General features: G+C 43.4%; 1 protein-coding gene across 8 annotated transcripts in view; it reads right to left on the minus strand.

Moving 5' to 3' along the window:
- Positions 1–270: 270 nt before the first annotated feature.
- BRPF3 (bromodomain and PHD finger containing 3) overlaps positions 271–20,821 on the minus strand; it is a 292,941-nt gene continuing 272,390 nt past the window's right edge. For all 8 annotated transcript variants that reach the window (XM_040424140.1, XM_040424143.1, XM_040424138.1 and 5 more), the window contains 5 exons: positions 15,007–15,079; positions 14,765–14,841; positions 14,278–14,372; positions 14,028–14,185; positions 271–1,125 (listed from right to left, as the gene is read on the minus strand). In XM_040424140.1, the coding sequence (XP_040280074.1) occupies positions 939–1,125; positions 14,028–14,185; positions 14,278–14,372; positions 14,765–14,841; positions 15,007–15,079 (590 nt within the window). In that variant the 3' untranslated portion in view covers positions 271–938. The remainder of the gene's footprint in view (positions 1,126–14,027; positions 14,186–14,277; positions 14,373–14,764; positions 14,842–15,006; positions 15,080–20,821) is intronic.

Below are 20,821 nucleotides of genomic sequence, written 5' to 3' on the forward strand. Positions count from 1 at the left end.
AGTCAGTAACCTATGCTGTATACCATCAGGCTTTACCTGTTACTGTATTGTATACAGTTTGTTATTCTGCTATAACTTGAAAAGCAATAAAAAGTTTAAAAAGAGAAAAAAAAAGTCTAAAGGGACAAAATATCACTTCTGTACTGCCTTTGGACAGTAAAATTTCAGGGAGGCAAATTTTCACTTTACGAATGATAAGCTTCATTTTTAGCAAATGTAGTGTTATCAACTGTGATGGATAAAATAAATACACAAATACTCTGATTCACACACATATTAATCCAGTTTAATAAAGCAGGTTATTTTTTTTCAATTTTACTTTTGATGAACTATTGCATGATATTTATTGAAGCCAGCAATTATTTATAGTATAGCTCTGTGAAATAGACAATTCAAATTTAACTCTAAAATTAAAAAATCATACTTTTATTAAAATATGACGTGGGCAATATATTATTTTACAAGCTTGTAAGCCATTGTATGCTTTGGTGAATTTTAAAAGCTGACAACACACCACATAAAAAAACAAAAAGGTATGAATTGGCAAACATGTACTGCATTATTCTATTTATAAGCTTGGGAATGGGGTTGAATAGAACATGCTCTAGTTCAGTAATTTGGCATGAAGAACTCATCGAATAATCACTGTATGAAAGACTTCTTAGTAAAGAGCAAGATGGATGAAATTTAAATAGAAAGTTTTGTTCAGACTCATCAGAAAAGACTTGTGTATAAACACTGAGGAAATAAAAAGAGTAGCAAATGCCTTAGGAAACAAATCAGATCCGTTCTTTCATTTATTTAACCTTCAATAGAAAAACGAAAGCTGGAATCTGACTGGTTACCATGAAGAACCACTTTCTATATACTGGTTTTTATACATGAGGCCTTTCATTACTAGAAAGTGTACAGTTCTTCCCATTATAGAACCAGTGTAATTAGTATAGGTAGTTTGAAGCTATGAATGGGTGGTAGCCTCTGACACGACTCAGATGGGACATGGCACGATCATAAGCCACCTGCACAGACTTGCGGATGCTTGTTTTTCGGCCTTCCAGCATTTTCAGCTTGTCTACTGTCTCATCAGCTCCCAAAGGTAGAACCTTATCACTAGTAAGCCACTGCCTGTATGGGAAGCATAAGAAAAAAATGATGTGTTTTATAAAGCAACATAGTTTGAGGACAGAAAAAAACTATGAATAATAACAAACTAATTAATGGACTATATCAGTATGGTTTTGTTAAAATACAATATTTAACTCCAGCCATCTTCTAATGGTTTCTTATACATTTTACGAATAGACTTGTTATATCCAAGTGTGGTAAATCTGTGTGTATACTAAAACACTATGAGGCACACTAATCAAAGAAAAACGTCAATTGCGTGAGAGCATCCAGATGCTAAAAAAAAGTCTTAAATTCAAAAATGTTTCTCTTCCCTTTTAAGGGAGTGGAATTTACATGGATAAACCATATTTTTGCTTTATAAGATGCACTTTCTTTCCCAAAAAATGGGGGAAAATGGCAGTGTGTCTTGGTGCGACAAGGAGAATAATAGTGAGTGTTTTCAGTACTCACTGCTCCCTGGTCTTCCTCCGGGCATCGCGCTGCATGTGTCCTGACTGCATACAGCATCAGGACAATGTGCAGCACCTGCCTGAAGAAGACCAGGAGAGATCACCATACCTGCAGAGTGGCAATGGAGCAGGAGCGATAAGATATTTTATCTTTGATGAAGATCTGATCGGAGATCTGATATGGGGGTCTGATCTGAAGTCTGATGAAATACATTTTTTAAAATGTTCCTCATCTAAAACTTAGGTGCATCTATCTTATCACCAGGAGCATCTTATAAAGTGAAAAATATGGTAGTTATTTTATATAGTTAAATATAAAAGTAATAAAGATTCAATAGGTGCAATATGAAAAAATAAAACAAGACTTTCTTTAGACCCCTATGAAAACAAGTATAATCACACACAGCAGATCTATTGCAGAATTTTGTACAATATACACACCAAATTCTCTTATCCCCATATTATTGGACGTCCTAGTTAGAGTTGTGATGATAGCAGAATCTTTAAAATACTTTATATGTCATTCAAAAAGAAAAAAAAAAAAAGACAAGAAATACCCACACATTAACCCATGTTGCCAAGCAACATGGAGTTAATGTGTGAGTAATATATATATTTTTGGGACAGTATTGATTGTCCATTATGTGAGGTGGTTACATGATGGGGTCACTTATTAATGTGAGGCACATGGAGGAAGTAAAGTAATAACTGAATGTGTCTCACATTAATAATAAGTGATCCCACCATTTATTTCACATAATGGCAACATTGTGGTTAATCAGTCACATTAATCCCAATGTTCCTCTATATTGGTGGTTGGACGTGGTGCAGGTAATCAGAAGCAAGCGGAACCCTCTGTTTGCATGTCGTGCAATTCTCCTCCCTCCCTGAGTCTATATAATAAAAAAAGTCCTTAGATCTCCTACTTCTCATATTAAATCATAGCCAAACTAATCCAATAAATATTCTGTTTGTCTCATTTCTAAACTTGGTGTTAAATCAAAAATACAAACATAATAAGAACAGCTATTTAAAATTCCTGCTTTCATTATTAAAAATGAGCACATAACTTTAGCAGCCAATCGGCTCAGGGATTCCCTCACATGTCACGCTGGGGATACCCCCTCATTCAAGGCCTTTTAAATAAACACCCAATTAGGGAAGATATTCCTCGTTGTATAATCTTAAACCTGCCAATCAATGGAAGATAACCGCTATTTAAAAGCCCACTTGACTCATGGCCAATCAACTCCGGAATTCCCTTAGACATTACCGTGGGTATACGTCCTCATTCATGGCCTTTTAAATAAGCAGCCAATCAGAGAAGAGATTCCTCATGACATAATCAGGAATATAACAATCATTTAAAACTAGAGTTGAGCGAACACCTGGATGTTCGGGTTCGAGAAGTTCGGCCGAACTTCCCGGAAATGTTCGGGTTCGGGATCCGAACCCGACCCGAACTTCGTCCCGAACCCCATTGAAGTCAATGGGGACCCGAACTTTACGGCACTAAAAAGGCTGTAAAACAGCCCAGGAAAGGGCTAGAGGGCTGCAAAAGGCAGCAAAATGTAGTTAAATCCCCTGCAAACAAATGTGGATAGGGAAATGAATTAAAATAAAAATAAAATAAATAAAAATTAACCAATATCAATTGGAGAGAGGTCCCATAGCAGAGAATCAGGCTTCATGTCAGCAGAGAATCAGGCTTCATGTCATAGCAGAGAATCAGGCTTCACGTCACCCAAAACTGGAACAGTCCATTGTCAGATATTTAGGCCCCGGCACCCAGGCAGAGGAGAGAGGTCCCATAACATAGAATCTGGCTTCATGTCAGCAGAGAATCAGTCTTCATGTCATAGCAGAGAATCAGGCTTCATGTCATAGCAGAGAATCAGGCTTCACGTCACCCACCACTGGAACAGTCCATTGTCAGATATTTAGGCCCAGGCACCCAGGCAGAGGAGAGAGGTCCCATAGCAGAGAATCTGGCTTCATGTCAGCAGAGAATCAGTCTTCATGTCATAGCAGAGAATCGGGCTTCACGTCACCCACCACTTGAACAGTCCATTGTCAGATATTTAGGCCCAGGCACCCAGGCAGAAGAGAGAGGTCCCATAGCAGAGATTCAGGCTTCATGTCAGCAGAGAATCAGTCTTCATGTCATAGCAGAGAATCGGGCTTCACGTCACCCACCACTTGAACAGTCCATTGTCAGATATTTAGGCCCAGGCACCCAGGCAGAGGAGAGAGGTCCCATAGCAGAGATTCAGGCTTCATGTCAGCAGAGAATCAGTCTTCATGTCATAGCAGAGAATCATGCTTCACGTCACCCAACATTGGAACAGTCCATTGTCATATAATTTAGGCCCGGGCACCCAGACAGAGGAGAGAGGTCCCATAACATAGAATCTGGCTTCATGTCAGCAGAGAATCAGTCTTCATGTCATAGCAGAGAATCAGGCTTCATGTCACCCACCACTGGAACAGGCCACTGTCACATATTTTTAGGCCCCGGCACCCAGACAGAGGAGAGGTTCATTCAACTTTGGGTTGCCCCACAATATAATGGTAAAATGAAAATAAAAATAGGATTGAATGAGGAAGTGCCCTGGAGTACAATAATATATGGTTAAGGGGAGGTAGTTAATGTCTAATCTGCACAAGGGATAGACAGGTCCTGTGGGATCCATGCCTGGTTCATTTTTATGAACGTCAGCTTGTCCACATTGGCTGTAGACAGGCGGCTGCGTTTGTCTGTAATGACGCCCCCTGCCGTGCTAAATACACGTTCAGACAAAACGCTGGCCGCCGGGCAGGCCAGCACCTCCAAGGCATAAAAGGCTAGCTCTGGCCATAGGGACAATTTGGAGACCCAGATGTTGAATGGGGCCGAACCATCAGTCAGTACGTGGAGGGGTGTGCACACGTACTGTTCCACCATGTTAGTGAAATGTTGCCTCCTGCTAACACGTTCCGTATCAGGTGGTGGTGCAGTTAGCTGTGGCGTGGTGACAAAACTTTTCCACATCTCTGCCATGCTAACCCTGCCCTCAGAGGAGCTGGCTGTGACACAGCTGCGTTGGCGACCTCTTGCTCCTCCTCTGCCTTCGCCTTGGGCTTCCACTTGTTCCCCTGTGACATTTGGGAATGCTCTCAGTAGCGCGTCTACCAACGAGCGCTTGTACTCGCGCATCTTCCTATCACGCTCCAGTGCAGGAAGTAAGGTGGGCACATTGTCTTTGTACCGGGGATCCAGCAGGGTGGCAACCCAGTAGTCCGCACACGTTAAAATGTGGGCAACTCTGCTATCGTTGCGCAGGCACTGCAGCATGTAGTCGCTCATGTGTGCCAAGCTGCCCAGAGGTAAGGACAAGCTGTCCTCTGTGGGAGGCGTATCGTCATCGTCCTGCGTTTCCCCCCTGCCAAGCACCAGTGATGGGCCCGAGCTGCGTTGGGTGCCAGCCCGCTGTGAAATGCTTTAATCCTCATCCTCCTCACCTCCCTCCTCGTTCTCAGACTCAGTTAGTGGGCCCTGTCTGGCCACATTGGTACCTGGCCTCTGCTGTTGCCAAAAACCTCCCTCTGTGTCACTTCGAAGAGACTGGCCTGAAAGTGCTAACAATGACCCTCTTCCTCCTCTCCTCCTGGGCCACCCCTCTTCCATCATCGCCCTAAGTGTTTTCTCAAGGAGACATAGAAGTGGTATTGTACGCTGATAATGGCGTCATCGCACTGGCCATGTTGGTGGAGTACTCGAAACAGCGCAACAGGGCACACAGGTCTCGCATGGAGGCCCAGTCATTGGTGGTGAAGTGGTGCTGTTCCGCAGTGCGACTGACCCGTGCGTGCTGCAGCTGAAACTCCACTATGGCCTGCTGCTGCTCGCACAGTCTGTCCAGCATATGCAAGGTGGAGTTCCACCTGGTGGGCACGTCGCATATGAGGCGGTGAGCGGGAAGGCCGAAGTTACGCTGTAGCGCAGACAGGCGAGCAGCGGCAGGATGTGAACGCCGGAAGCGCGAACAGACGGCCCGCACTTTATGCAGCAGCTCTGACATGTTGGGGTAGTTGCGAATGAAATTCTGCACCACCAAATTCAGCACATGCGCCAGGCAAGGGATGTGCGTCAAACCGGCTAGTCCCAGAGCTGCAACGAGATTTCGCCCATTATCGCACACCACCAGGCCCGGCTTGAGGCTCACCGGCAGCAACCACTCGTCAGTCTGTTGTTCTATACCCCGCCACAAATCCTGTGCGGGGGCCGGCCTGTCCCCCAAACATATGAGTTTCAGAATGGCCTGCTGACGTTTACCCCGGGCTGTGCTGAAGTTGGTGGGTGACGGTTGTGTGGCTGGACTGGATTGACAGTGTGGAAGAAGAGGAGGAGGAAGTCTGAGTAGGAGGAGGAGGCTAACAGTGAGGCCTAAGAATTGTTGGCCCTGCGATCCTTGGCGGCGGTAAGGACGTGCCCGCCAACAGCTCTCACGCCTGGGGCCCAGCCGCCACTACATTTACCCAGAGTGCAGTTACGGGAGATATTAGCGTCACCTGGCCGTGTCTACTGGGCCAGCTATCTGTGGTTAGGTGGACCTTGCCCCATGATGGCGTTGCCGCAGTGCACACATTGATATTATCGGATACTTGGTTGTGCAGGGAAGAGCACCACGGACTCTCTATGGAGAAGTATGTCGCCGGCTGGGGATACAACAATCCTATGGGACTACAGCAAGCGACATGAGCTGTTTGAAGGCTATCTGTGTCACCAGCCCTGAAGTGACAGCATTTCATAGGCCAGTAGTTTTAGAAATTGCTTGGCATTCCGGGCAGGGCTCGAGGGTGGCTAGGTGGGAATTTTACGCTTTCTCTCAAATGTTTGTGAGATGGAGAGCTGAACGCTGCCGTGTGACATGGTTGAGATGCTTGGTGACGCAGGTGGTGGTGTTGGTGGTACATCCCATGTTTGCTGGGCGGCAGGTGCCAACGTTCCTCCAGAGGCGGAGGAAGTGGCCGAGGCGGCAGCAGCAGAAGAGGTAGCAGGGGGAGCCTGAGTGACTTCCTTGTTTTTAAGGTGTTTACTCCACTGCAGTTCATGCTTTGCATGCAGGTGCCTGGTCATGCAGGTTGTGCTAAGGTTCAGAACGTTAATGCCTCGCTTCAGGCTCTGATGGCATAGCGTGCAAACCACTCGGGTCTTGTCGTCAGCACATTGTTTGAAGAAGTGCCATGCCAGGGAACTCCTTGAAGCTGCCTTTGGGGTGCTCGGTCCCAGATGGCGGCGGTCAGTAGCAGGCGGAGTCTCTTGGCGGCGGGTGTTCTGCTTTTGCCCACTGCTCCCTCTTTGTATTTTGCTACGCTGTTGGCTCGGTCTCACCACTGCCTCTTTCTCCGAACTGTGAAAGTCAGTGGCACGACCTTCATTCCATGTGGGGTCTAGGACCTCATCGTCCCCTGCATCGTCTTCCACCCAGTCTTGATCCCTGACCTCCTGTTCAGTCTGCACACTGCAGAAAGATGCAGCAGTTGGCACCTGTGTTTCGTCATCATCAGAGACGTACTGAGGTGGTATTCCCATGTCCTCATCATCAGGAAACATAAGTGGTTGTGCGTTAGTGCATTCTATCTCTTCCACCCCTGGGGAAGGGCTAGGTGGATGCCCTTGGGAAACCCTGCCAGCAGAGTCTTCAAACAGCATAAGAGACTGCTGCATAACTTGAGGCTCAGACAGTTTCCCTGATATGCATGGGGGTGATGTGACAGACTGATGGGCTTGGTTTTTATGCGCCATCTGTGCGCTTTCTGCAGAAGACTGGGTGGGAGATAATGTGAACGTGCTGGATCCACTGTCGGCCACCCAATTGACTAATGCCTGTACCTGCTCAGGCCTTACCATCCTTAGAACGGCATTGGGCCCCACCAAATATCGCTGTAAATTCTGCTGGCTACTGGGACCCGAGGTAGATGGTTCACTAGGACGTGTGGCTGTGGCAGAACGGCCACGTCCTCTCCCAAAACCAGAGGGTCCACTAACACCACCACGACCGTGTCCGTGTCCCTTACTAGATGTTTTCCTTATTGTTACTGTTCACCACAATAAGAAAATATTATTTGGCCCAGTGTATTGAATTCAAATTCAGGCCTTTTTTTACAGACACCTAACACTATCTGGCTATCTATTTAGGTATCGTATTACACTAATACAGGCACAGCAGTAATGACAGATTTAGCTGAATATAAATTTGAGGCCTATTATTTAGGCGCTGGGTGACAGGTATACGTTTACGGACAGAATTAGACTTGGATATGCACAGTAGCGTGTGTGTGAAGTTATTGAGAATGACCCTATCAGCACCTTGAATCTAATATACCCCTTTTAGGGATAGATTTAAAGTAGGCTGATACAGCAGAAACACTAATTTAGAAAATTGCTAGGTTGGGAATTGTATTTCAACCCAGAACAAAAAACTGTGCTTTGACGGACACAAAATAACCTTGAGCAGCTACAGAAATAGCCACAGATTTTGCTGAATATAAATTTGAGGCCTATTATTTAGGCGCTGGGTGACAGGTATACATTTTACGGACAGAATTAGACTTGGATATGCACAGTAGCGTGTGTGTGAAGTTATTGAGAATGACCCTATCAGCACCTTGAATCTAATATACCCTTTTAGGGATAGATTTAAAGTAGGCCTGATACAGCAGAAACCACTAATTTAGAAAATTGCTAGGTTGGGAATTGTATTTCAACCCAGAAACAAAAACTGTGCTTTGACGGACACAAAATAACTTGAGCTGCTACAGCAATAGCCACAGATTTTGCTGATATAAATTTGAGGCCTATTATTTAGGCGCTGGGTGACAGGTATACGTTTACGGACAGAATTAGACTTGGATATGCCACAGTAGCGTGTGTGTGAAGTTATTGAGAATGACCCTATCAGCACCTTGAATCTAATATACCCTTTTAGGGATAGATTTAAATAACCACACTATCTGATGGTTTAAATGGACTTGGTGGCAGCTTGCCCCTGATGTAGGATATAGCCAAAAAATAACCACACTATTGATGGTTAAATGGACTTGGTGGGCAGCTTGCCCTGATGTAGGATATAGCAAAAAATAACCACACTATTGATGGTTAAATGGACTTGGTGGCAGCTTGCCCTTGATGTAGGATATAGCCAAAAAAATAACCAACACTATTGATGGTTAATGGACTTAGTGGCAGCTTGCCCTTGATGTAGGATATAGCCAAAAAATAACCACACTATTGATGGTTAAATGGACTTGGTGACAGCTTGCCCCTGATGTAGGATATAGCAAAAAATAACCACACTATTGATGGTTAAATGGACTTGGTGGCAGCTTGTGCTGGCGCACCACAAGCCACAAGATGGCCGCCGATCACCCCAATAAAAAGTGACTGAAAAACGCTCTGGGCAGCCTAAAAACAGTGAGCAATTGAATAGCAGCAGTTCAATGATCCACAGCTGTAGATCGATCACTGTCTTAAGTGTTTTGGAGGAGTTAATCACTGCCTAATCTCGCCCTAACGTCGCAGCTACAACCTCTCCCTACACTTGTAAAAGCAGAGTGACGTGCAGCGCTACGTGACCCAAAGCTTATATAGAGGCTGGGGTCACATGCTGCACTGGCCCAATCACAGCCATGCCAATAGTAGGCATGGCCTGTGATGGCCTCTTGGGGCAAGTAGTATGACGGCTTGTTGATTGGCTGCTTTGCAGCCTTTCAAAAAGCGCCAAGAAAGCGCCGAACACCGAACCCGAACTTTTACGAAAATGTTCGGGTTTGGGTCCGTGTCACGGACACCCCAAAATTCGGTACGAACCCGAACTATACAGTTCGGGTTCGCTCATCCCTATTTAAAACTCATTTAAAAACATATTGACTATAATTCCTACAATTAAATGTCTTGAGATTAATTTTAGGCCTCATGCACACGACCGTATTTTTTCACGGAACGCAAAACGGGGTTCCGTTGGTCCGTGACCGTTTTTTCGTCCGTGGGTCTTCCTTGATTTTTGGAGGATCCACGGACATGAAAAAAAAGTCGGGCGTCCCTATTATATGTCAGGCGTCCCTATTATACCATCGGATCGGAGTTTTCTCCAATCCGATGGTATATTTTAACTTGAAGCGTCCCCATCACCATGGGAACGCCTCTATGTTAGAATATACTGTCGGATATGAGTTAGATCGTGAAACTCATATCCGACAGTATATTCTAACACAGAGGCGTTCCCATAGTGATGGGGACGCTTCTAGTTAGAATATACTACGAACTGTGTACATGACTGCCCCCTGTGCCTGGCAGCACCCGATCTCTTACAGGGGGCTGTGATCCGCACAATTAACCCCTCAGGTGCTGCCCCTGAGGGGTTAATTGTGCATATCATAGCCCCCTGTAAGAGATCAGGGGCTGCCAGGCAGCAGACCCCTCTCCCCTCCCAGTTTGAATATCATTGGTGGCCAGTGTGCGGCCCCCACCCCCGGCCCCCCCCCTCCCTCCCTCTATTGTATTATCATTGTTGGCCAGTGTGCGGCATCCCCCGCCCCCCCTCCCTCCCTCTATTGTAATATCATTGGTGGCCAGTGTGCGGCCTCCCCCGGCCCTCCCTTTATTGTATTATCATTGGTGGCCAGTGTGCGGCCCCCCCTCCCTTCCTCTATTGTAATATCATTGGTGGCCAGTGTGCATCCGTGTTCTTTCACGGACCCGTTGACTTGAATGGGTCCGTGAACCGTTGTCCGTCAAAAAAATAGGACAGGAAACACGGATCACGGATGCAAAACGGTGCATTTTCCGATTTTTCCATGGACCCATTGAAAGTCAATGGGTCCGCGAAAAAAAACGGAAAACGGCACAACGGCCACGGATGCACACAACGGTCGTGTGCATGAGGCCATAAGCTGTAGAAAAGGGCAACTAAACATATTGAATGAAAAAATTGAGGAATTATACTCTAAATTAGAACTATTCAAAAGCGTTGATGGCCATGGAAAATTATCTATGAGGTGTCAAAAGGCAGTTTTAAAATCTGTCGGAGGTCAAATAAAAAAAATAAAAAAATGAAAAAGATAAATGACTATCAAAGTAAGTGAGTCTATAAGTGGAGGATTAAAATGATGGAGAGAACAAATGAGAGAGAGGAAGGAACCACTGAAAAATTTAATCTTAAGCCTCATTCGCACATCAGTGTTTCACAAACGTGTGCGGTACATGTTCTCCACGGACAGCACACGTCCCCATTCATTTTAATGTGTGTATTCACACATCAGTGTTTTAGCACGGTCCGTGGATTCGTGTTTTTAGCATGGATGCATGCTCTATTTTGTCCGTGTTCACGGATCCATCACGCCCATTATAGTCGATGGGTCCGTGAAAACCACGGATGCCATCTGTGTTGCATCCGTGTTTAATGGATCATTAAGAGATTCTTTGAAAACTATTTTTCAGCTGTTCAGTGTCAGTGAAATACGGATGCAACACAAACAGCAAAAAACGGACACACAAATCCAACACGGATAGCTTCATGGATCCATTACTGACCACCTGCTCACGGATTTGGACACGGACGTGTGAATGAGGCTTTACTTGAAAAAGGAAAATACACCATCAACACCACTGATACCCAAAGAGGTCATTATAGACATATACACTGCCTTATACCTGTAATTTATATACATCCAATAAATTATCAGAAGGAATAACTTTCCATCCAACTGTAAACCTACAGTAAATCATGAAGATTTACCTTTACAGAATAAATATGACATACTGGGAAATGAGAAAGAAAATTTTCCTCACCAGAGAGTAAAAGGGACACAGATAGGGGAAGAAGCAAAAATGTCTTTGGTGATAGAAAATAATTTAGAAAGATATATACCCAGAACCTCCCAAAAAAGAAGTCCATCAGGGAAAGGAGAGGAAAAAAAGAAATGCAAGTCTGAAAACCAAGGTGAATTGAAAGGTGCATTTAACTTGACTTCCTATACCCTCACAGAGAATGAAACAAAAGTTCTACCTAAAGGCCTTATATTTGCACCTAGCAAACAGTTTAACTGATTCCAGACATATTTGGATATACATAAATGTGAGAAAATGTAATTTAAAGTCTCCAAACCCCGTAGAGGTATGTCCACAACCAGGGGTAATACACTCTGGACTAAAACATATAATTCATTGTTTCCCAAAAATAACGAAAATGAATGCACAGAGACTTAAAAAAACAAACAAACACTAATGGGAATTTAAAGTGGTCGTGTCACCTTAGCAAGTGGCATTTATTATGTAGAGAAAGTTAATACAAGCCACTTACTAATGCATTGTTATTATCTATATTGCTTCCTTCGCTGGCTGGATTCGTTTTTCCACCACATTATACACTGCTCGTTTCCATGGGTATGACCACCCTGCAAATCCAGCAGTGGTGGTCGTGCTTGTACACTATAGAAAAAAGTGCCAGCCTCTCACCCGCTCAGTGGTTAGCACTTGTGCCTTGCAGCCTGGGGTCCTGGGTTTGAATCCGACCAACATCTGCATGGAGTCTGTATGTTCTCCCCGTGTTTGCGTGGGTTTCCTGCCACACTCCAAAGACATACTAATAGGAAACTGTGAGCCCCATTGGAGACAGCTTGATGCTAATGTCTGTAAAGCGCTGCGGAATATGTCAGTGCTATATAAGTGTGTAAAATAAATAGTGCTCAAGCACGGCCACTGGGGTCATACACCCCAGTGTATTAGCAAGATGGTCGTGACCATAGAAGCAGGCAGTGTATAATGTGATGGAAAAATAAATATAGCCAGCGAAGGAAGCAATATGGATAATAATATATCACCAAGTAGTTTGCATTAACTTTCTCTACATAATAAATGCTATTTGCTGAAGTGACTCAACCATTTAAGTAAAGATGAGAGAAATGCTTTGAGAGATTTGGAGATAAATATGTAGATTGTTATAAAACCAGCAGAAAAGTGGGGGGATTATTTTATGTTCCTTGATCCAATATAACAAAGAGATGTCTAGGTTGCGGTCTGATTGTAAAACATATTGAACACTAAAGAAAGACCATACAGTAGAATATAAAAAAAGAACTGGAGCAGGAGAGTCAAACAAACAACCCTAAGTAAACAGGAGTATAACTATTTAAATGTAAAATACTCTGTTATTCCGGTAATATACCAATTGCCGAAAATACACAAGGATCTGATTAATCCACCTGGGAGGCCAATAATGTTGGGGATAAATTCCCTTACAGTAGACTAACTGAATATGTAGATTTCTATCTATAGATATATGCTACCCAAACACCATCATATATAAAAGATACAGGAGGTGTCATTAAATGTTATCATTTTCAGAAGATAAGCTATTCGCTACAGTGGATGTAACTTCATTATATACCATTATCCCAAAAGAGAAAGGTATAGAAGCAGTGAACCATCAGTTAAATTTGGATACGTCAATGTCACTTTTGCAAAAACGGTTTTTGGTGGATTGTTCGGATTTCTGCTCAACACACAATTATTTTTGGTTTGATGAACGTTTTTATTTACAGTTAACCGAGATGGCAATGGGGGAGAAATTCACCCTCAGTTTCGCAAATCTCTTTAACAGGCAGTATCTATATAATCCTACTCCCAGTGTACCATAAAGACAGCAATGAGGGGCTTGAATTCTGGAAACATTATATAGATGACTGTTTACTAATATGGAAGGAGAAAATGAGTGAGTGTAATTTTGTATTTTTGGAAACTATTAATAGGGTGTCTATCAACTTTTTAGATTTAGTCATATTTATGGAGTAGGGCCAACTGAAAATTAAGGCTACTTTCACGCTAGCGCTTTTTGCGGATCAGTCATGGATCTGCAAAAACGCTTCCGTTACAATAATACAACAGCATGCATCCGTCATGAACAGGTCCGGTTGTATTATGTCTTCTATAGCCAAGACGGATCTGTCTTTAACACCATTGAAAGTCAATGGGGGACGGATCAGTTTTCTATTGTGCCAGATTGTGTCAGAGAAAACTGATCCGTCCCCATTAACTTACATTGTGTGCCAGGATGGATCCGTCAGGCGGACACCAAAACGCTGCAGGCAGTGTTTTGGTGTCCACCTCCAGAGCGGAATGGAGACTTATCGGAGGCAAACTGATGCATTCTGAGCGGATCCTTTTCCATTCAGAATGCATTAGGGCAAAACTGATCCGTTTTGAAGCCCTCGGAAAGTAGCCATCGGCGAGAGGAGACTTACAGGCCACACATGCTTTGCTGGAATTCTGGGAAGAACGAATAGCGCAGCTTGGTATCGAAAAACTAACAATCCTGGGTAACAAAGTATCAAAAAAATATTGAGACTTTGATACCCAGTGCAATCCTAGTACAGCAATCACAAAACAATGAAACAAAATAACTTTCTCACCAGGTTCTCTTATTGTCAAAAAATAAAACCAAGAACAGTTTTTGTCCAACATTTTCCAGCTCTCGCTGCTCCCCCAACTTAAGCACATCTAATGGGGGCACAGGAATAGGTATTCCATTGTGAAGTAAGCCTTCCCTAGGCATATCGGGGTCAATAATCTGAAATAATGAAGCAGACAGATAATTAATAGTGAATCCCATGCTTAGCATATCAGGTTTGACATGCAACAAACACCAGGCTTTTCTCTTACCAAAGCAGGATAAGAAGGATATCCACGACATTTGGCCCAAACTAATTGAAGAGGCTTAAGTTCTGTGCAACTATCAAAGGGCATCCGGAGGCTTTCTATAAAGAAAGGTGTAATTTAGCTCATTTTGAAAATATGGACCAACTGAACACTTTAGTTAAATTGTGGTTTTTACAGTTTCAGTAAAAAAAAAAAAAAGTTATTCAATGTAGGATACAAAGTTATTCAGTTTTACATTACATACTTTCTACGTATATGAAATCTCCATCTTTTTTTCAAGATATCTGATGGCATTTATTCAATGGGAGCCACTATAGTTTACATCTAGTGGGAAAAAAAAGTCTGTCCTGACTATGTTATGGACACACAGATGCATGGCCTTTCTCTTGTAATGAGCTCAGCTATTATCACATAACCAGGATAGATTCTGTCCCCAGTAAATGAAGGTTCTCAATTCATTTACCATTAATGTAAAACACCCTTTAATTACCTTGATTGTCATCACCATTCATGGTTACAAGCAGAGGTAAGTGTGAGAGTGCTGGTTTTCCTAAAGGAGTTACCTTCCTGAAAAAACAAACAAAGCATTTACCAACAAATCAGCTAATCTTCCACATTCCCTTTTTATCTATAACTATGGATTCCAGGTGCAAGAAAGACTTTAGACCAATTGTTTATTGGAGAGTGGGGTGTGTGTATATACTAGACAGTAGTCAAGAAGACCATACCTACCCAGAGGAATAAAAGATTGATTCTCCAGTGCATTCAGAATCCGAGCCACTCCCTGCACCTCCATGACAGACTTCTGTGGCAAAGAATGTACAGCATAAGTAAAACGTTAACAATGTGTTCTATTCGCAACAAAAACAATAATGTTCCTAATTTCTATGCAAAACATACTGTAGACTGCAAGATAAAAGAACTGCAATGTCAAAAATATCTTCCAGCCATGTAAGAGACAATACATTTAGAAATAGTGCATCATGTCTGGAAAAACAACCTAAATTTAATTTTAGAGAAGAGCTAAACTGCAACATGTGGTTTTATCAAATGCAAACTTTTTTTTTCCTTCGAGCAAATTAACATCTAGGTTCTTAAAGGTTATAGACACCTTCCACTGATGTGTTTTGTATTGTACATTTCCATCCTAAATGCAAAACTGGGCAACTTTCTAAACAGTAATCAGTAAAAACGTCCTGACATTTTGTTGTATAGTCTGTTAGCAACATAACAAGGAGGGGGGAGGAGGCTGTAAACAAAAAATCTGAGTTTGGAGAAGGGGAAAACAGCTAGGTTTTCATAGAGGGCAGATCACACAGGCTTCACCATGTAGACGGATAGGAAAGCTCACACATTGCAGTCTGATAGGGTGGTTAAAGACACACAGACCTCACATTGAGTAAGTATTACTGGAATGTACACATTCACATGAAAAAGTCTGAAACCAACAGTGGGTTGAAAAAGTGCATCTCAGAGAGCGGAGCCTGACCACGCTAAAGTATGGCCGCATGAGTTAGAGCTCCTCACAAGAACTAGCTTATAACCTCATCAGATCCGACATGGGAAGATTCAGCAAAGAGAAACACAGGGACTCAGCAGAAGCTACCCCTGTTCGATCTAAGCAGCCCGTTATGGATAAATTCCTGGGTAAGAACCAACGACCTGGGGCATGGCCTGACCGGCGATGTAGAGAGACGCATGGCGCAGAGCTCCTGGATATACTCCTGTAATTTATCGTCTACCTGGCTCCTACCTGACCTCATTGAGGACAGATACTGCCCAGAAGTCTCCCTAGCTGCCGGGCACTAATCCGGACGCACCATGACCCGTCAGAAAACAAAGGAGAAGGAGAATAAAGAGAGCGGCATGGAAACGCCGAACAAGCAAAATGCCGCCGCGCATACTGCAAAACTTTACGATGTGGCCGCGAAGCTGGGGAAGTTTGCTCGTACCTCAGCAGCTGCAACCAGCGCTCCGGTGCTTGATGCTGGTCCGTCCAGTGAGCTACAGGGAGCAGAGTCTTCGGAAGCGGCCTCAAATGCCTCTGATATACAACAGAAGGTGGGTCCAGAGTTGCTGCCAGAGACGGCACCCATAACCGAACCTACCATAGCAGATGTATACAAGATGGTGGCGCAATGTAGTACAGCCCTCACGTCCCTAAATACTAATGTGGGAAGCCTCAAAGAAGAGGTATTATTGATAAGGCAAGATATGCGGCAGTTTAAAGAACGAATTGGAGAGTTGGAAGGTCGCATGAGTGAAATGGAAGACCATCTACCACCTGTTAAGAGGGACTTGCAACGTGTCATACATAATGTTTCTCTGCTCATATCAAAATTTGGAAAACCGTCTGAGACGGAATAATGTGCGATTTATTGGAATTCCGGAACGCACTGAGGGCTCAGACCCTGTTTCATTTATGGAAAAATGGCTGGTGGACACTATTGGGAAAGAAAAATTGTCCCCGCTCTTTGCAATAGAAAGAGCGCATCGGGTGCCATTTCGCCCTCCGCCACCTGGGGCGCCTCCGAGACCTCTCCTGATCAAAGTTTTGCATTACAGGGACCGGGACGCCATACTTAGAGCAGCCAGGAACAGCCCTGACATACAAATTGGCGGTAACCGAGTCCTGATGTTCCCGGACTTTTCTGCAGAAATACAGAAACGGAGAGAGAGATTTTTGGAGATCAAAAAGTGGTTGAGATTACTGCAATGGCCATACTTTATGCTGTACCCGGCTAAACTTTGGGTGGTGGCGAATGGATCCACGCACATCTTTGAAGATCCGATCGAGGCATGTCAATGGCTGGATACCCATGAGAATGATCGGCGTGGCAACAACACATGAAGAAATGGTGACACTTTAGATGGAACTGTTCTATATATACAATTGTTCTTAGGTTATTACCCTATAATATACGCTATAGTTCTCTGGGATTATTGTCTGTTATCTTAAGAGGGGGGGCGAGGCTACATATGTTGACCTTTAACTTTGTACTTTTAGCACTGTGTGGGTCGTCATGTGGTTGGGGGGGAGGTTAAGTGGAATAACCCATTTGTACATCCAGGTTGTAGCGCCTATGCTAACTACAATATCGTTAGTTCCTAATGGTTGGGTTCACTTTGCGTATCTATTGTGTACCCCTGTTTATCTGGTTCATAATACGCAATATGTTCAAGATGGTTAAGGGAATGTTGGGATGGGGGGTTAATGGGGCAGGATATATTTCTCATCCTATTATTAATGGGAGGTTCCTCTGGGGTTGTCAGCACTGGCTTCTTTATATGCATATGAGACATCATGATGTCTTCTGTTAAAATTCTTGCATGGAATGTGAGAGGGATGTCGCAGGCATCTAAACGGTCGGCTATTTTCCATTCCCTGAAAGATATACAGCCAGCTATTAATATGCTTATCCGAGACCCATTTAACCCCTGATAAGACGCATCTGATCCATAAAGCGTGGATGGGTTGTGAGTTTCACTCTACATACTCTACGCATGCCAGAGGTGTCAGTATTTTAGTACATAGATCTATTCCGTTTGTCGCCCAGGAATCATATATTGATAATGATGGTAGCTTTATATGTGTAGATTGCCAGATCTCCCAATTCAGGATTATTTTGGTGGCGGTATATATTCCCCCTCCATATTCGGCCGAAATTATGAAGATGGTTATTACTTTCACGTCTAAATTCCCATCAGTCCCTATATTAATTGTGGGAGATTTTAACATGTATATTGACGGCTCTCTGGATAAATTTCACACTGGATCAGGGAATCACCCTACTACCCCTACTTCTCTGGCAAGACTGCTATCGGAAGTACACTGCGTGCAGAATTATTAGGCAAATGAGTATTTTGACCACATCATCCTCTTTATGCATGTTGTCTTACTCCAAGCTGTATAGGCTCGAAAGCCTACTACCAATTAAGCATATTAGGTGATGTGCATCTCTGTAATGAGAAGGGGTGTGGTCTAATGACATAAACACCCTATATTAGGTGTGCATAATTATTAGGCAACTTCCTTTCCTTTGGCAAAATGGGTCAAAAGAAGGACTTGACAGGCTCAGAAAAAGTCAAAAATAGTGAGATATCTTGCAGAGGGATGCAGCACTCTTAAAATTGCAAAGCTTCTGAAGCGTGATCATCGAACAATCAAGCGTTTCATTCAAAATAGTCAACAGGGTCGCAAGCAGCGTGTTGAAAAACCAAGGTGCAAAAATAACTGCCATGAACTGAGAAAAGTCAAGCGTGCAGCTGCCAAGATGCCACTTGCCCACCAGTTTGGCCATATTTCAGAGCTGCAACATCACTGGAGTGCCCAAAAGCACAAGGTGTGCAATACTCAGAGACATGGCCAAGGTAAGAAAGGCTGAAAGACGACCACCACTGAACAAGACACACAAGCTGAAACGTCAAGACTGGGCCAAGAAATATCTCAAGACTGATTTTTCAAAGGTTTTATGGACTGATGAAATGAGAGTGAGTCTTGATGGGCCAGATGGATGGGCCCGTGGCTGGATTGGTAAAGGGCAGAGAGCTCCAGTCCGACTCAGACGCCAGCAAGGTGGAGGTGGAGTACTGGTTTGGGCTGGTATCATCAAAGATGAGCTTGTTGGGCCTTTTCGGGTTGAGGATGGAGTCAAGCTACACTCCCAGTCCTACTGCCAGTTTCTGGAAGACACCTTCTTCAAGCAGTGGTACAGGAAGAAGTCTGCATCCTTTAAGAAAAACATGATTTTCATGCAGGACAATGCTCCATCACACGCGTCCAAGTACTCCACAGCGTGGCTGGCAAGAAAAGGTATAAAAGAAGAAAATCTAATGACATGGCCTCCTTGTTCACCTGATCTGAACCCCATTGAGAACCTGTGGTCCAGCATCAAATGTGAGATTTACAAGGAGGGAAAACAGTACACCTCACTGAACAGTGTCTGGGAGGCTGTGGTTGCTGCTGCACGCAATGTTGATGGTGAACAGATCAAAACACTGACAGAATCCATGGATGGCAGGCTTTTGAGTGTCCTTGCAAAGAAAGGTGGCTATATTGGTCACTGATTTGTTTTTGTTTTGTTTTTGAATGTCAGAAATGTATATTTGTGAATGTTGAGATGTTATATTGGTTTCACTGGTATAAATAAATAATTGAAATGGGTATATATTTGTTTTTTGTTAAGTTGCCTAATAATTATGCACAGTAATAGTCACCTGCACACACAGATATCCCCCTAAAATAGCTAAAACTAAAAACAAACTAAAAACTACTTCCAAAAATATTCAGCTTTGATATTAATGAGTTTTTTGGGTTCATTGAGAACATAGTTGTTGTTCAATAATAAAATTAATCCTCAAAAATACAACTTGCCTAATAATTCTGCACTCCCTGTAGATTTATGTGACATTTGGAGAACCATACATCCTGGTCGGCGTCAGTATTCATGTTACTCATGTTCGCACAACTCCTTATCCAGAATAGATTTAGCAATTGGATCCTCAACCTTAGTAACATTGACAAAAGAGGTCTCATATTTGCCTCGTAGTATATCGGACCATTCTCCACTATTGATTACGCTGGAAATGGGGAGGCAATTACGTACAACTCGGCCTATCTGGCGTTTAAACCCATTTAGGCTATCGTTAGTGGATACAGGAAATGATATCTCTAGGGCCATTGCGGACTATTTAGCTATTAATGTAGGTTCTGCACCGGTGGCGATGGTTTGGGATGCCCTAAAGGCGTATGTTAGGGGATTATATATTAAGCATATTAGTATAAAAAAAATCTAAGAGCCAAGTTCTGGATAGGGAGCTTTCAGATAGAGTTACGCATTTAGAAGCTAAATTTGTAGAACAGCCCACATCGATTAGCGAGGCACATTGGAAGGAAGCCCAAAAGCTTTTGAAAGAACACATACAAACTAGGGCGCAGGATAAGCGTCTCTTTGTGGCTCAGAGATATTTTGCTGAAGGGGAAAGTGCGGGTCACTTATTGGCTACTGTGACTAAGGCACAAGCTGGTTCTTCCTGTATAGCCTCAATGAGAGGGACTGGAGGACAAATAATAACAGGAGATGAGAATATTCTGGGAGAATTCTATGCTCATTTTGGGGAAGTATATAGGTCCAGACTGGTCACCAATGCATCTGATAGATCCAACTATTTGGAAGGGATAAGTATTCCAGTCTTATCAGAGGAGAATAGGTTGCTTCTTGATGAAGATATAGCTTTGGAGGAACTAGAAGTGGCGCTGAACTCTATCCCCAATGAAAAGGCGCCGGGTGGAGATGGTCTTCCTGGAGAATTCTATCAGAAACATGGGGAGCTATTACTTCCGCAGCTTCTAACGGTTTTTAACCACCTCAGCCCCCCTATCTTAAACCCCCTTAATGACCAGACCACTTTTTACAATTCTGCACCACACTAATTTCACGGTTTATTGTTCGGTCATACAACTTACCACCCAAATGAATTTTACCTCCTTTTCTTCTCACTAATAGAGATTTCATTTGGTGGTATTTCATTGCTGCTGACATTTGAA

The sequence above is a fragment of the Bufo bufo genome, chromosome 3, assembly GCF_905171765.1.
Source record: "Bufo bufo chromosome 3, aBufBuf1.1, whole genome shotgun sequence".
NCBI lineage: Eukaryota > Metazoa > Chordata > Amphibia > Anura > Bufonidae > Bufo > Bufo bufo.